This window comes from Puntigrus tetrazona, chromosome 9, assembly GCF_018831695.1.
Source record: "Puntigrus tetrazona isolate hp1 chromosome 9, ASM1883169v1, whole genome shotgun sequence".
Taxonomy (NCBI): Eukaryota; Metazoa; Chordata; class Actinopteri; order Cypriniformes; family Cyprinidae; genus Puntigrus; species Puntigrus tetrazona.
In genome coordinates this window covers 6,176,725-6,193,615 of record NC_056707.1, presented here as the reverse complement: position 1 = coordinate 6,193,615, position 16,891 = coordinate 6,176,725, and the positions used below count along the sequence as shown (strand labels likewise).

At 38.3% G+C, this 16,891-nt stretch overlaps 1 protein-coding gene across 1 annotated transcript; it reads right to left on the bottom strand.

The window, feature by feature from the left end:
• Nucleotides 1–385: 385 nt before the first annotated feature.
• Nucleotides 386–16,543, bottom strand: LOC122351469 (collagen alpha-1(IV) chain-like). The gene is made up of 31 exons (XM_043248545.1): nucleotides 16,376–16,543; nucleotides 16,047–16,212; nucleotides 15,856–15,948; nucleotides 15,660–15,769; nucleotides 15,258–15,355; nucleotides 15,078–15,142; nucleotides 13,488–13,601; nucleotides 13,212–13,379; nucleotides 13,039–13,128; nucleotides 12,126–12,278; nucleotides 11,811–11,909; nucleotides 11,610–11,699; nucleotides 11,211–11,350; nucleotides 10,213–10,326; nucleotides 9,994–10,074; nucleotides 9,873–9,876; nucleotides 9,142–9,240; nucleotides 8,473–8,523; nucleotides 8,145–8,329; nucleotides 7,777–7,893; nucleotides 7,624–7,696; nucleotides 7,413–7,484; nucleotides 6,970–7,098; nucleotides 6,783–6,881; nucleotides 6,415–6,627; nucleotides 6,270–6,334; nucleotides 6,158–6,216; nucleotides 5,960–6,074; nucleotides 5,230–5,402; nucleotides 3,984–4,059; nucleotides 386–448 (listed from the first exon to the last, which is right to left on the bottom strand). The coding sequence occupies exons 1-31, from the start codon at nucleotides 16,541–16,543 to the stop codon at nucleotides 386–388; spliced, it is 3,342 nt and encodes a 1,113-aa protein (XP_043104480.1).
• Nucleotides 16,544–16,891: the final 348 nt, after the last annotated feature.

Sequence of the window (16,891 nt, the reverse complement as noted above, 5' to 3'; positions counted from 1 at the left end):
TCCATGTATGCAAAATATAACATAAAACACAGTCAATAATAAGCAATATTTAAAAAAGTCCACAACATATTAAGCGTTTCCCAAAATGACCTTGAACTTTATATTAACCAATGCTTCCCTTTCTTGGTCATGTGACCGCATTCATTCAGCTCATTGGCCGGTCACAAACGTCTGTTGTTTGCTTTCTCTCTCTCTCTCATCCTCTCACAAGCTTTCTAATACGAATATGAATCCATGTTCCAAATGCATTTGCCTGCTCAGTACGGTCTCCTGATCTATGGTATGTCTGTCCCCATTCCTAGAGGTGACAGCACAGACCCTCACCTCAATTTACTGCCATCCTCTTTTGCAGCGCGTTCCCTTTGACCGATAGAGTTTCACAACTCTACTCAGCTGCTTCTTTCACCCCATAAACACCCACACTCAGATCACTGTGTGCAAGGTCATTCTGAAGTGGAACAAGAACTTAAACATATAGCCTAAATAAAAAATAAATAAATAAATATATATATATATATATATATATATATATATATATATATATATATATATATATATATATATTCCAGTGAGTACATAATGTCTAAATCTGATGAAAATCTCACAGATGTTGCAAGAGGTATCCTAAAACACTCCTGACTAGTTTACTTCACTCAGAGGTCAAAGGTCGTCCGTTCATACACGTCATTTTAACAGCAGCCCATGACTGAACGGGGTAAAAGGCTATGTTTGTCGAAAAGGCAAACATAGGGAAAGAAAGAGAATGAGATTCCTATAAAAACAGAGAGATGAAAGAGAAAGGTTATCTTTTCCTGTACTCATTGATCTGCGTGCACGGCCCAGAGCCTAAGCGCTCTCACACACTACTTTACACGTATCAGTATGCTGATAACCCCCGAAAAACCTGGCAACAAGCTCACAGTGGAGCAGATTTGCCTTTAAATAAAAAAAAGTGGCACACTTCAGTCCTGTCCGCTAATGCAGTCATCCATTCTGACCAGAGGGAGTCAATATTTATGAGCTAGCAAACATGTTTGAAGGCCGTGGGAACTTAGATATTATCCTTAAACATTTCTAGGAAAACAAAAAAAAAGGGAGAAAGCTTTGAAAAAATGACCTTTCGTGACAGTGTCAGACCGGGAGGCCTTCTAAAAGGTTATTTTTTCCCCCACTAATAAAAATGTGAAGTTGGCAAAGTAGTTTCTCAGAATATGCTGGAAAAAATATTCTTGGAAATCTAGTTTCAGTCACAGACTTTATTGTATCTAGGTAGTTTCAACAGTCCTGCGATCCAGGGTGAAACATTCTGCGTGAGGGATGCATGTGTGTTCTGTGACTCATATTGACTTTTATCATTGACGTGGTTTTCTGTGAGTAGACGGAGGATGGCAGTCGTGTTCCCGAGGTTAATCTGAACCCCCAAACTTGTTCAAAATGAAGCTGGAAGCTGTAAAGCAACGCAATTATTAAAAATATTTTCAGAATAAATCGTTTACAGCCTTGTTTTGTAATATGATATGCACTTGACAGGAACGAGCCTTAGCATGGCCTGCCACATTGTGAGAAACTTGAGTGTACTTAGATCGCCCTCTCCAGGCCAATGTAAGTAAGGACAAGTATGAACGTTAGTTTGTAATGATCTGATGTCTTTAGAAAACACATAGTAAAAGATTGCAATATTTAATTTATAAACCTGGAAAGCTATATACTTTTTTAGCAGTATAGCAATTGTCAAATACCTTCTAAAATGAAGTATCTTTCCAGCTAAGTCTATTGAAATTATTGTATTTAATATCTTAAGTGAACACTTAGGATATTAAACACTTAAGATATTCATGGAAAAACAATGAATGAAGCTTGTATGTCCCTGAGGGTCCCTGGATGGCAGACAGTGAAACAGTCAAAATCGGTGGTGACTAACTAACAAGCCAACTAAATAAATGAATAAAAAGACTGACAGGTATGGTGTGTCAACTGGAATAAAGCTGAAATTAAGGAAATTATAAATATTAAATATTAAACACTTTAAACTATCAAAATGACAAAAACTAAAACTGAGGTAAACTTAAGGTCAGTACCAAAAAAAAAAATATATATATATATATATATATATATATATATATATATATATATGTGTGTGTATATATATATATATGTATATGTATGGTTATACTTAAAAGAGGGTTATAAACCTTAAAAAACCTCTTCTGTACAAAAAAGACAAATTCATCAAACATTTCTACAAACATTTTTATTGTATGACAGTAGCCTATAGGGTGGGGACATCACTGAAATCATTTGACACTGAAAAAAATATATATATATATTTTCACAAATTGCAGTCAATGTCTGTATTATTCAACATATTCCAAAACAAGAGCCATTAATACTTCATGGGCACATCAATGCACGGAGATACAGCGTGTGTGCTAGATCAGTGACATTAAAGTATGGATAATTGGGCTCACATCCGTGACTGAATTAAATGTAAGGCACTTTTGAATTTAAAAACAACTAGCTATTTGCTTGGCTAAAGCAGTAGAACAATTGGAAGCTAAAAGGTCAGCTATGGGGACGGTATGTAGCGTGTGATGTAGATTGCATAGTCAAGTATTATCAGTGTAAAATGAAATGAAAAAATAAAATAAAATAACGAGCAACAAATCCACTGTGTAAGGGGGACATGTGCAGGTTCTTTGGTCTGGTATCTGAGGCATTAAGACAAAAAGAAACTCAGGACATATAACAGAATCCATACGCAATGTTCAAATTTAACAATGCTTACTTCAGACACAGACCCTAAGTTATGGATAACTGCTTGAAATTACATATATATATATATATATTATAGATGTGGTTTAATCAAGAATCAAGGTGAGTTTGCTGATGAGTTCAAGTCAATAAAGTGATTAGATAGTAATTAAAGAGTCGACAAACAAGGTGTAATAAGCTTGAATTCCTGACAAAATAAGTGCAAAAGCAACCTAGGCGACTCACTAGTGCACTTGCTCAACATCTGATCATATTTATTAGAGCTGTGTGAGAATGGAAATGAAGTTAAATGTCATAATGGGAAAACAGAGTCTGAAACTCGGCCATTAAACAAGAACAACGACAGCATTTCTGGATCAAAACGAAGGTGGAGCAGGCCCAGCCGCAAGCACATAAGAACAAGCATAAACATCAAAACACAGATTTATAAATGGAAGTTTTCGGTCTAAAGGCCACATTCTGATAAAAAAAAAAAAAAAAAAAAAAAAAAACAGTGCAGAATATTACAGTTTATGTGCCATGATAGTCTTCTGAACTGATTAACAGAAAAAATCATTGTAAAAAGGAAAGGCCCATTGGTGCTTAAACTCTTTATCTCATATGTTTTCATAAATAATTAAGTATAGCAAGATCAATGGTATTTACCTAATAAGATTATGGTGACAGGGTGTTAAGTAGCTAAATAGAGCACTATATTTACAACAAAGCTTGATCTTTGCTTTTCCTACATCATACGAGGAGGGTGCTGGCGAACTTACTGACGGTGAAGTAGGACAAAATAAAATATCCAATTCTATAATGTTAGTGTTGCTTGAGTATACATTTGAGAGAGAAATAAACAAGATATCTGCATCTGATAATGTTGAGTGGCATGATAAATAAAGCTGAAAAAAAGGGCTGAACGGAATAGCATCCAATCCATGTGGATTCTTGCTGAAGATGGTTACCTGCTTACTAATACATAAACTCAGTGCAAGTGTAAACAGGTGTCATTCATTAGACACAATGGAACAATGTTATTTAAGCGCTCTGCATGAGGCAAATGTGCCAGTAGATCTTGAGGTTCCATTGCTATAAATGATGAGACGGGTATTTTTCTGTGGACTTTTGAAGTTTTTCCATGGCTTTTCACAGAAGTAGCACCATACGCTTGTTGTTAGTTAGAAAACTGGGACATAAAGAGCAGACGCAGAGCTGAGGCTGGTCTATACCTTCTTCATGCACACTTGACACCTGCTGATGTGAGTTCGTAGATTCCCAGCCTTTAGCGTTGTGGGGACAGGTTTGCTGCAATCACAATGCACACAGACATTAACAAGAAAACAGGAAAAAAGGATCTTTTCAATTCGGATTTTTCTTAGTGTTCTGAGTTTTTATCTCTTTTAGTGGCTCCAAATTGTGTGATAAAAAAAATAATAATTTTATCCTGAAATGCATACTTTGTTCAATAAATATTGCTTATTCCATTTGGTTTTCCTTTTAAATTTATTTCCTTCACATGAGGTATGTGCTAATTTTAATTTATAATTTCAATGCTTAATTTAAAATCTAATCATTATTTATTAAAATGTCTTATCGAGTATAAAACGATATAAATTAATCTAAATTAATATTCTGGTATTAGATTAATGTTATGTAAACAGTTATTTAGTGATCATACAAGTACTGTGTACTTGGTCCACTGTTCATGTTTATTTTAAGTAATATCATTTAAAAGATACACGTAAAGACGGATTGAGAAGTGTTGACGCCCAGTTCACTTCTGTTCGTCTTGCTAGGCACAAACTTTTGGCATGTTTGCATTGACTTTGCATGTGATCTATTTGCACAAATACTTAAAAAGTGTATATTTACACTTGGTGCAAATAACCCGCCTATTGGCCAAAGCTATTTAAACTAATTCTTCCCCCAACATATGATCGGGCTAGTCAAGATAAAAATGACTATGATTCATCAGCTCCAGTGGTTTAAAGTCGTGTTTTGACATATTTTTCCTTTTCTTTTCAAATCTCGTATCACATCATAAAGGCATTTATTTTCAATAAAAATGAAAAAGTAATCAAAAAGTTAAAAATATGTCATCGGGTAGGTGTAGAGAGGGCTTTATTATACCAATAAGGTGGCATCCATTTAAATATTTTAATTAAAATTACAATTTACAGTTAATTACAACTATACTGAAGTGCAGAAAATTGTCACTATTTGCAAAAAGTGGTATAAATATCAGAAACATAGTGTAAATAGAATCTATAGCATTTACGGTTTTTGCACTATGTCCTTAAAAATACTGCTATTTTTAATTAGTGTAAATATCATATGTTGCTTTTTGCACTTTTGGCTACTACTGCTATTTACATTATAAATAGACGCTGCCATTATTTTGATTTGAAGACATCAAAGACAGTTAATAAAAAAAAAAAAAAAGAAATCGAGAGTATAACGTGTGTAAATGCTTACCTAAACATTTCGTTGTCCTCTATGGTGGCTAACCAGAAGCTGTAGGAGTTAGCATAATAGTTGCAGGTGCCGCGACCGTGACACTCGATGAAGGGAGCTGAGCGGAACTCTTCCAGGCAAGAACCTGGGGAGGCCAGCGCCTGACCGGAGCCCTCAGCACCAGCACTAGTGTGCTGTTACACAGAGAGAGACAGCGTCAGACTTTACACATAATCCTCATACAAAATTATGAAAACAGATTTGGCTTCCTGTCAGTGTTTATTTGGTGATGCAGCAATGACCTTAGTGCTTAACAAAAGTTAAAAATCCTGTACTTTAGTTGGAAACTTATTATTTTAGAGTAAATAAGACAAAGTTATGGCTAAATATATATAATAATAGTAATAATAATAATAATTATTATTATTATATACACAATTATATACACATTTGCACTGTAAAATGTATCAAATATTTTATAATACAACTGTAAAAATATAATACTAATACACGTGTCTTAATTTTTATTAAAACACAGCTCTTATTTCTGTAAAAAAATAATCCTGCAGCAGATCTCTTTATTTATTTTAGTATTTTTTATTTTATTTATTATTTATTATTTATACGCATGGAGCTCATAAATTATCTAACTAAAGCAAAAGTCTATCACATATAAGCTATCACATATTGCCATGCCAATTTTATTTTGATATATTGTGCAGTCCTAAAACTGCTTTTTTATATTCCTCACCATGACGAAAGAGTATCCAATCCAGAGAGAATCCCACCCACGAGGACAGGGTGGGATCAGTATGGTCTGACTGTGCACAGCTATTACCATTGCAGGAGCCTCACAAACTGCACATCTGAAAACATGCATGCACATGAGAACGAGGACGAGGAATTCTTTTTCACAGAAATTTTAAACGATTCATAGAAGATCACAAACCTGCTGATAAAGGGTTTGATGCTCTCACCGGTAACAGGGGCCATGCTCATGGGCATTGGCTCGAGAGAGTAAGCCAGTAGGAATAGTCATTACGAGAAGCGAAGTTACATACATTGTTGATGTTGCAGAAGAGGAAAGGCATTGGGCTGAACTTCCTTAGGCAGCTACCAGCTGTGCCTATTGGGTAACAAGAGCAGAATTAATTAAGATTAATATTTCTGAATAAATACATTATTTGTATGTGCAGTTGTGCTGACCTAGGTCTTGTCCATGTGACCTCTCGTTGCCTTGTACATAAAGCAGTGAATATCCATCATAGATCGGCGTTGTTCCTGCTGGACATACTGGAATATCGATACTCTGACTGTGGCGTGTTACAAGGAAGCCGTGGTCCATTGATGCAGGGCCAGGAGGGCCGATGCCACCAGGGAAACCACTAGGTCCTGGAGGTCCAGGGTACCCTCTGGGGCCTACAGAAAAGATATTTTAGTAAAAAAAAAAAAAAAAAAAAAAAAGCATAAGCAATCTTATGAATTAAAAAGGCATTAGAGTTCTTCTGAAATTTGCAGAGCTCTTCTGCTGTGATTGGAACTCCCCCTAATATTTTATGTGTCTGTAAACCTACCAGAAGGTCCGGTTTGTCCGGGCTCTCCTTTGGCCCCAGGGTGTCCATTATAGCCAGGTGTTCCATCGGATCCTTTTAAACCCTGAAGTCCCATCACACCTAAGAGGTAGTTTGTGTGTTGGATGAATATCAATAGTCAACTGACTGTTTTCATAAACTTTTAAGTTCAGTTATTTGAAATACTCACCCTGTTGTCCTTTCTGTCCAGGGTAGCCTTGAATTCCGATCAGCCCTTGGGGACCCTGAGGTCCTGGAGGACCAGGATCTCCCTTTATAAATGTGGGAGGCCCAGGTGGTCCAGGGGGGCCTTCAGTACCTTAAATGAAAAATTCAAAAGCAGAAATTCAGTACAATGTTTACAATGAAGTATAGCATTCAGACCTAAACTGTCCATTACTATAGTAAAAATGTTTCACCAACATCAAATAAGGATTTGAAGAAGCAGTTGGTGGATATAAAATGTGTTCTGATGTTTTGTGTTCAGATGCAACAGGCATTTAAAAAAATTACATTTGAATTTCATCAGGTCCCTGTGTTTATGTTCAGTTATTTCATTGAAATGGCAATGAAAATAACCTTTAAAGTTAAATTACTAATCATATATAAAGTTAAAATGTTTCTTGTTAATACCTTTAAGACCTGGGAATCCTCTGTCACCTCCGTCACCCTTAGGACCAATTACTCCATGCTCACCCTTTGTACCTGGAATAACACAGAGGAACTAAATCTACCAATACTGTTGAGCATTGTTTTTTTGAAGAATATGAAGAATGACACTCAGAAAAGCACACTTAGATGCACTGTAATATTTTTTCAAGTTAAATTTGATTTTAAATCTTACCAGGGAACCCAGGAACACCCTGTGGTCCCATCTCACCCTTTGGTCCATTATAGCCAGGCAATCCAGGCTCACCCTACAGAGCACAACTACATTCAATTATCTATAAATTTTAAAGGCGAAATTGTTATTTTTGATAATTAAGCATTAACTCACAGAGGCACCAGTGAAACCTTTATCTCCTTTATATCCTTGAGAGCCTTGTGGGCCAGGGAAGCCCACGTCTCCCCTTTTCTCCTTTAGCTCCAGCACTGCCAGGTATACCAGGTGGGCCTGGGTCACCAATCACACCTGTGGTAAAAATGTGACATTAAGATAACACAGGCCACATTCAGCAGAATAAATCTGTCAGTGCTGTTTTAGAGTATTCAGTTCAATTTAATAGAGTTCACATACAGTTCTTTGGCTAACAGGAGTGACCACTGCATTTTGTTGCTATAATGACACCCTTAAATTAATGGACTACTAATAAGGGAAATATTCTGTGACAGACTGTCCTTTATGGTGAGGTCTTAAGAATTCACCTTTTGTCCTTGTTGTCCCTGAGCTCCCTGGTCCCCTTTAGGTCCCTCCATAGATATTCCTGGAAGTCCTCTCTCTCCTGGATGCCCTTGGTCCCCTGGGAATCCAGGCAGACCCTTCTCACCTTTGATTCCAGGAATGCCTGGACTCCCGTTAATGCCAGGAAGACCAGGGTTACCCTTGTCACCTGTGTGAAGACGAGGAAAAGATTAACTGAGTTACTTGTCACTAAAACATCTTAATTTTACATGCAAAACAATAAAATATTTTTATTTTAGGTAGACCTTGTAGTGCTTTATAACCTAATTATTGGAGACATGCGATTCTGACCTTTGCTGCCAGCTTCTCCACGGGATCCTGGAAAACCTGTGCCAGGTATACCTAAAGAAGAGAAATAATTTTGATAATGAAAATTCAATGAGTTGAATACAGTTCTACATAGAAAATGCAAACCCTGTTGGATCTTGAGAGGTCCATCATCTCTAAACTTTTTATATTGTAACCTAAGGTGTTTCCACTAGTTTTGAGGATGGCGCACTTGATCGGGGATCTTGCTGCAAACATTCTCAGACAGGAGCACATCATACATTTGCTTTGATAGGCTATGCGGAAAGCTCTATTATGGATTTGGTTTAGGTGTGTGTTAAGAAATGACTAACCTTTACTTTCAAAAGAGATCTAATTCATGTGCACGTAAATCTATGCAGTTATTGCTGTATTTAGATATCCATTTTCCCTAAAAGATCATTACTCCAAACTAGTGGTTCTCAACTCCAGTCCTTGGAGCCCACCACTCTGCACATTTTGCATGTGTCTCTTATCTGCTTTACTCAATTCGGTTTCTTTTGAGCTTATTACCTGAATCAGGTGTAGTAAAAAAGGGAGACATACAAAATCTGCAGATCAGTGAGCCTCGAGGGCTGAAGTTGAGAATCACTGCCCTAAACCATTTTCCTTTTTTGAGCTACCTTTCACTTTTAGAGGTATACATAATCTTACCAGGTTCTCCTCTCTCTCCTACAAATCCAGGAATGCCATCTACCCCTGCTTCGCCTTTCTCCCCAGGTTGACCTGGTGGACCCTGTAGGCCCGGTTCACCTAATAAGAAAAGAAAAATCTTTAGGTGTTTCTCCACTACATGGTATAAATGTTTTGCGGACAAATCATAATTCATCAGTTCTTTGTGCACTTATAAATGTATTAAAATATTATTATTAAATGGAGGAAGAACTGAAACCAAACTATGCAAAATTACTTATTGTTATACTAAGAAAATTTGCTCATGTTCACCATGACGCCCATTTGTAGCTTGTCTAATGTACACAAACTATTTCACTGTGTCTACTTATTTTGTTAAAACATCCACCACAAGGATTCCAAAATGGTCCTGGCTAGTTTATGCTGGTTAGTGTTGGTATAGTGCTGGACCAGTGCTGGTTTGTAAGAAGTAATTTTGTTAAGATCCTTGCACACTGAGTCAGAATTTATTTCATATACATAAATAAATTCTTTATTTCACTAACTACAACACTGCCTACTTTTATTCTCTATAGATCAGGACCATATGAAAACTGAGCAGTGTTTGTTCAACACTAGGGATTTATTAAAAATAATTCAGAAAATGGTTCTTTAACCATCATCATCTATAGCCAAAAGACAACAATTGCTGGTCCACCAGCATACCAGGCCAGTCCTAGAAATCAAAACACCATGCTGGTCCACCAACTTACTGTGCTGTGGACCAGCAAACCACAATCAGCATGCAAAGCATACATTATTCTTTATTTCTCGGCAGGGAACAACAAATGGGTGCCTTCAACAAATCTTAAGGAGAATTTCAGTTTGACTTACCTGGACGTCCTTGAAATCCAGATTCTCCTGGAGACCCTGGCAACCCACTGACACCTTTTTCACCTGGTTTTCCTGGACTGCCTGCTCATGAAACAATATGACTGGTATTATAATAAAATATCTTGTTATTCTTCAAATGTGTTAATATCACTGGCTGGTAAACAAATGTATTTCAATGCAATTTGTAGACGTTGTAATCGTCTTGCCTGGGTAACCAACCAATCCTGTGTCTCCTTTAGCTCCTTGAGTTCCAGGATTTCCTGGGATGCCCATTGTACCCTTCTGTCCCTTCAGTCCAGGTTCACCAGGGAAACCGGGGGAACCAACATTTCCCTGTAAGTATGAGATGTAGGCTATGTTAACACCGTTTTGGGAATTGACAACTGCAATTAACTTACAGTTATACACAACCTTACAGTTGCATTTGGAATAATGACATTTTTTCTACATCATGCAAGTCTCGATGCTACATAGGCCTTCGTATTGTAACCTTATCAAAGAAACTAATAAAATATGAAAATAAATATTCGCAAATAGATATATACTATAGGAAATTGCATGCAACGTACATGAATTTTATGGGTTATGGGATGACTTGCAAGTCACTACTTTGAAATACCATCTATATGAATGTGCAACAGGAGTCATTGCAACAGTGACCTAAGTGATATCAAATCATTTTCTGACATGACAATCCAACCTAGCCATGAGTTCATCCATCAAGTCCTTATTAACTGACAGCAGCTTTTTAATATTTGGGTGGAGTGTGGAGCATTTAAGTCACAAAACCTGAAGGGAGCAGCTTTGATCTAAAACTTTCAGATGATACACAGAAGAGCTCATTTCACCATCATTGTATGTTACCATTCGTGAAAACTTGAACACATGGTATACACACATTTGTCAGGCAGAGCGACTTTTTTTGCACTGTTTGATGTGACAGACTAGTCGTCCAGTTCTGTTCACATAGCATGTTTCCCTAAGAATGCACTTGTGAGTCCTGAAAATTTACAGGTGTGAGTTCGGTTACAGAATGCGGTTGTCAAGCACATGTATAACCATGCTGTGTGTGAACATTAAGGCCTCAAACACATGACATCATATTCTGCTGCTGTTTGAATGTGGTCATATGTATATGATGATACCAAGAAAGATTTATAGTGTATTGTTAATATGCAAATTCTTAGACTTGATATTTTTATACTCGTACAACAGACCTTCTGTCCTGGGGGACCAGGCATTCCTATTCCTGCTGGACCAGGTTCTCCTTTATCTCCTTTGGAGCCATCAGTCCCCTTAAATCCAGGGTGACCCGGTGACCCACCAACACCTTTAATACCTTTTGGCCCCATTGAACCTAAAGAACCACAACATTTTTACTGATGAATATCAGTATGAATTAGATCATCAAACGAAATAAACAACATTACCATAATTTATCCCATTGATCTTAATCTAAAACGTACTATAACACCCATGGTTAAAAATAAATGATTAAATAATAAAATTGCTTTAATGATGAATAATATTTAAAATCTTACTGTGAAAGGTCATGTGATGTATTTATGGAACATATATATTACATTAAAATGTCTAGAAGAGAGTACTATATTTACCTGGGTATCCCATGTCTCCTCTTGCACCTGGGTCTCCAGTTTCTCCAGTTTGTCCTGGCTCCCCGGGGACTCCAGGGTCTCCTTTCTGACCTGCAGCAAAGCCACAATAATCAAATAATGTCCTCATGATAACATTGAGTCATGTTACTTACCAGCCACTATACTGTTCATCTGACGTCAGACTATTGCCTGGAAACTAACCTTGCTGTCCAGGTGAACCTGGCATTCCATCTTTTCCTGGCATTCCAGGGTCTCCTGGTGTTCCAGCAAACCCCCTTTCTCCGGTGGGACCAGGATCACCTGATTACACAAGATTACAATATAAAGACTAATAGGTTTATAGTTCACTGATTTTCAACATACATCAGCAAAATCTTTAATGACGATCCACCTCCAATGGAAACCAAAAATTGTATGTATGCTTCCAACAAAGGTTCTTTTTTTTCATTTTCAAAACATGAGACCATTAATTTTGGTCCTAAAACCTCTATGACAAACACCTCTCTCCCACTGTACCTCTGTCTCCAATGTCTCCTTTGTCCCCTTTCAAATGCACCATGTCAATATCACTCATGTTTCCTGGTGGCCCCTGTATGCCCGGCTCTCCTCTCTCACCCTTGGGACCCTGATCACCAAACACTCCCCTGACACCAGTCAAACCAGGGTCACCTGAAGGAGATAAATATGATAAATATTTAAATAATACAACTAAATATTCCCTCTGTCAAAGTAATATCACAGTATCTTATTTAGCCCAAATAATATTAATTATTATTAACCCTCTGGGGTCTGAGGTTGTTTTGAGGCCCTGGAAAAGATTTGACATTTTTCCAGCATCTTAAAACATCTGTCAAGGGAAGACTTGTTCACGGAGTAGACGTAAATTTATTTTTAATTCATAACAAATAGCTTCAGCACACATGCTTCATTAAACAACATTAACAATAGACAAACAGAATGGGGCAGACATTGTTTTAGTAGGCTAGATACTGCTTTTCAGTAAAAAGTTTAAAAAGTACAGATTTTAGGAGGAAAACCCTGAACAGAAAAAAATTGTCACATTGACTCACATGTATCTAAATGTAAAAATACAATACTGTTTTGTCTGAAAGTTTGCTTAGAATAAAATATAGAGGCTACTCCTTTTATTAAATACCCCTGGTTTATCACATAAAGAAATACTTTATTTGTAAGTTTTTGTAATATCTGTGTCAAATATGTATGTGTCATGGTAGATTAGACTCTTATTATTACAGTTTTGGTGTGGTAATATGTGGTAACATGGTAATGGATTAAACCATAAGTAACAGGCTGGATGTAACCTTACGTCTATTTTTAGTTATTTTCATAGTCATCCACAAAAAAATACAAGTCTGACTGGACAAATGCAGGCTTCGACTCCAGGTGGTTTAAATTTGCAGTCTATTACCTTTTGGTCCTGGCTCTCCAGGGTTTCCAACAGGACCTAAATGTCCAGGGGGTCCTGTCGTTCCCATGATTCCAATTTCTCCTTTTGGACCTGAAAAAAAAATCTTAAATAAGAATCATCTTAAGGCATCTCAAGCAGATGCAAGAAAAGCTCCAGGAGTAATGGGTGCTCACCACGTTCACCAGGGAAGCCATCCCTACCCGGAGGTCCTAGTTCCCCTGGCAAACCCTTTGGTCCTGGTATACCTGGGACACCAGGGCTACCCCTGTCTCCTGGAGGGCCAGGCATGTCTAAACCAGGTAGGCCTTGAGAACCTTTATCACCCTTTATACCAATCCGACCTAGGACATTGTCGAGGCTTGTTACAAACCATGTTAGACGTGAACATCAAGGCAGGTGTGTGCATATACTGTACATCTTTGTACATTGTAATCAATAGAAAACCTCACCGAGGGGTCCAGGGCCTCCAGGTGGCCCCATTGGTCCAGGTGGTCCAGGATCCCCAAGCCCTGGAGGACCTGGCGGCCCCACTGCACCACGAGCTCCTGGTGGTCCAGCAGTACCTGCAAATCCAAAATTAATTTGATGTTATTACACCCACTGAACCCATCTCCTTTAATTTCTTGCAAACCATTTCTCCAACACTTTCTTCCAGTTTGAAGTGAAACGCATTATACCTTTAAAAATCATTGTCTGACACTCTCCTTATAAAAATAGATCCTTCTGTCTGAACTGGCCCTCATAGAAACTGCGGGTATTCACTGAGCTTGACCAGCATCCCTCTGCCAGTGCAAATGACCTGGTCTCAACCAGGTTGGAGTGATGATGAGCTACATTAAAAAAAGCATATGGACATCGAACTATTCTGTGTCCTCGCAAAAGCAGTCCAGGAACTGAAAGCCCCTCATCAGTGAGCCTCTCCATTTTTCCTGGAGATCCCCTACAGCCTGTCTGATTGCTTTGTCTTTTTCTGTCCTCACCTTTGTAGACAGAACCAAAGTAAAGGAGTACAAAAAGTTGTCTCAAGCTGATTTGATCTGGCAGCTTTCAGAAAACTGCACAGTTTGACTGACAGACCAAGTCTGCCTCGTCCCTTCACTGTCCCTACATGGGATCTGTCCACTGTTCTGAGGGCTCTGAAGGGCAGTCCCTTTGAACTGCTAATGACCTTCGACCCCTGTCACTCTTCATGGCCATTGTTTTGTGCAGCACCACTGCCGTGCAGTTACTGTACACTGTTTTATTGAAAAAAAGCCTTGATTTAGAAGAAAAAAAATGACTTATGTATCTAAGGGAATCAATATTACGTTAGTAACCAAGTAAGATTTCCATTCAGCTGCTGAAGAAAATCTGATGGATTCCTATTCAGGTATTTATCATTACAAGAATGAACTACTGCACTGCTCTATTGTCCTTCAATCATGCAGAATACAACCTATGTAAAGTATTCAGAACATGACTGGCCTTCAATCAGATGCCCTTTCACATATTTTCCTATTGCTTTAGAGCTTACTGTTGAGCTTGTTTTCACCAGAGGGTTTGCATTATCTACAATGACTGTATGATTATGAAAATCATCATTCTTACCCAATGTTGGTGTGCTTTCCTTAAACAATTTGTAATTGCCAATTTTTATGTCCAAATTTTATCAGGGGAAGATCAAATAATCAATCAATCAAATACTTTTACATTTATTTAGCTCTTTTGACAATACAGATTGTGTCAAAGCACTAAATAGTATCAGCTAGGAGAATACAGAGATACTAATGTATAATGCTAAGATTAAACATAATTGCTAGAAATTAAGTGTCCCCAACTAAGCAAGCCAGAGGTGACAGCAGCAAGCAAATGAAACCCAACCCCCAACCCTGTGACAGAAAATGTTTTATTGTGTGTTATTCATTTAAATTATACAAGAGTTTCAACAGACTGTTAATAGTATAATGAGAAGCCAACACAGTAAATATACCTTTGATTCCCTGTAGTCCAGGTGGCCCAGTACCCCTCAGTTCCAGGAACCCCTGGCATTCCAGGATTACCTTTCTCCCCTGGAAATCCTGGCAGTCCTGGCTGACCTACGACACCTTTAGGACCAGGAAGACCCCTGCCAGGTTCACCCTACATATGTTAAAGTTTAGGGTCAATGTAAATGATATGTCTTACCCTTTTATATACAAGCATAATACTTGAAAAAGTCTAAATGACATCCACCATCATACTTTTTGCCCAGGTGTTCCTGCACGACCAGGCAAGCCATCTTGACCTGGTCGACCAGGCTCTCCTGGAATCCCAGCAGGACCTGGAATCCCAGAGTATCCTAGAAGAGGAAAAAAATTGACAATTAAAAAGGTGATAGGATAGTTTATTGAAAAATGTATTGGATATCCAATCAGTTGGAATTGGAATGGATTCAGTTATCCTAAAACGGATAATTAAATTAATAATTTGACAACCATTTTTGCAAAAGTAATTGTAAAAGTAAGGTCAGTCAGAATAAAAAGTAACGTGAATTTATGGAAACCTAGAATATAGATTTAAACATTCAGTTTAGCAGTGTATTTCACCTTTAAACAAAATTTGCTGATAAAAGTTAAACACTTGCAGAAAAAGCAATATGGTACTTTGCCTTTTGGTCCTGGAGGCCCCGGCAGGCCGATTCCTGGCAGTCCAGGGTCACCTTTGTCTCCTGGAAATCCTGAAATTCCACGTTCACCTGGAAAACCTCTGTCACCTGAGTGATAAGTGAAAAAGACATTAGCATAACCCGCTCAGTCCAGTTTTTGGGCAGGATTATATATTAGCATGTACTGAATTTACCCTGAAGACCAGGTCTGCCAACCTCTCCACGAGGTCCAGGGACACCCTGAGGTCCAGGTAAGCTATAAATTTTACCAGCTTCGCCTTTAGCTCCTACAAAGATATGTGCAATTGTCATTATTGTGTAAAGAGCAGAACAATGATAACCAGTGGATAAGCACATTCTTAGACACATTTTTTAAAACACTGACCTGGTAAACCTGGGTTTCCTGGTGAACCAGGCAGGCCTGCTGAGCCTTTTTCACCAGGTTCACCAGGCCGACCTATGCCTGGAAGACCTGGGGTCCTCTCACCCGGAGGGCCAGGAAAACCAGGATCTCCATCCAGGCCGCGATCACCCTTAATACCAAATCTAGCCTAATCACACAAAAAGATATGATACAAAACAGCAGATATTCCAAGGTCAATAAAACATTGCAATATAGATTTTGGGAATCAGATACACTGACAATTAAACGTGAAAGTGAAATTTAGCTATTTGTCAAGCCTGTTTGGTGGATTTTTCAGACTTTTTACTCACAGGCTCTCCCTTTGTTCCAGGTAGCCCTGGCTGGCCATCTTTTCCTGGTAACCCATCAACACCTGGAAACCCTCTGTCTCCAGTAGTGCCAGGTAAACCCTTATCTCCCTTCAGCCCTGGAGCAACAAAGACATCACCAGGCTCACCGTGAGCGCCAGGGGAACCCATTAAACCTGGAGAGCCATCTTGACCCTAAAGTTCAATAATAAGCAAAAAAAAAGGTCAAATTTATATTGATAGGATTTTGTAGTGTTGACATGCACATTTATAGTGGTCACCAGGGACTCTACAAAGGTTAGGATGATTTTAAGGGACCAACAAGGTAAAGGGTGTCTGAGCATGACTTCTACTAAGGGGGAAAGGAGCACGAAGGGGCACTAGTCAGTATGCTCTTCACAGGGTCCAAAAAACATGGCAGCGCCCTGGTGGGTTGTAAGACTCTAGCATGCAGTGACTCTCCCAGCCACTAGGTGGTTCCAGTGGTGTATACAGTTCTTTGTGTTAGTGCTAATCAGG

Coding starts and splice junctions, on each gene's coding strand:
- LOC122351469 (XM_043248545.1), bottom strand. CDS start 16,543: ATGGGTTCCCCTGGCGCTCACGGTGAGCCTGGTGATGTCTTTGTTGCT. Junction 15,143..15,257: donor CAGGAACACCTGGGCAAAAA/GTATGATGGTGG, acceptor TGAACCTGGCAG/GGGTCTTCCTGGTCCTAAAG. Junction 7,697..7,776: donor AAGGTTTCACTGGTGCCTCT/GTGAGTTAATGC, acceptor TGTGCTCTGTAG/GGTGAGCCTGGATTGCCTGG.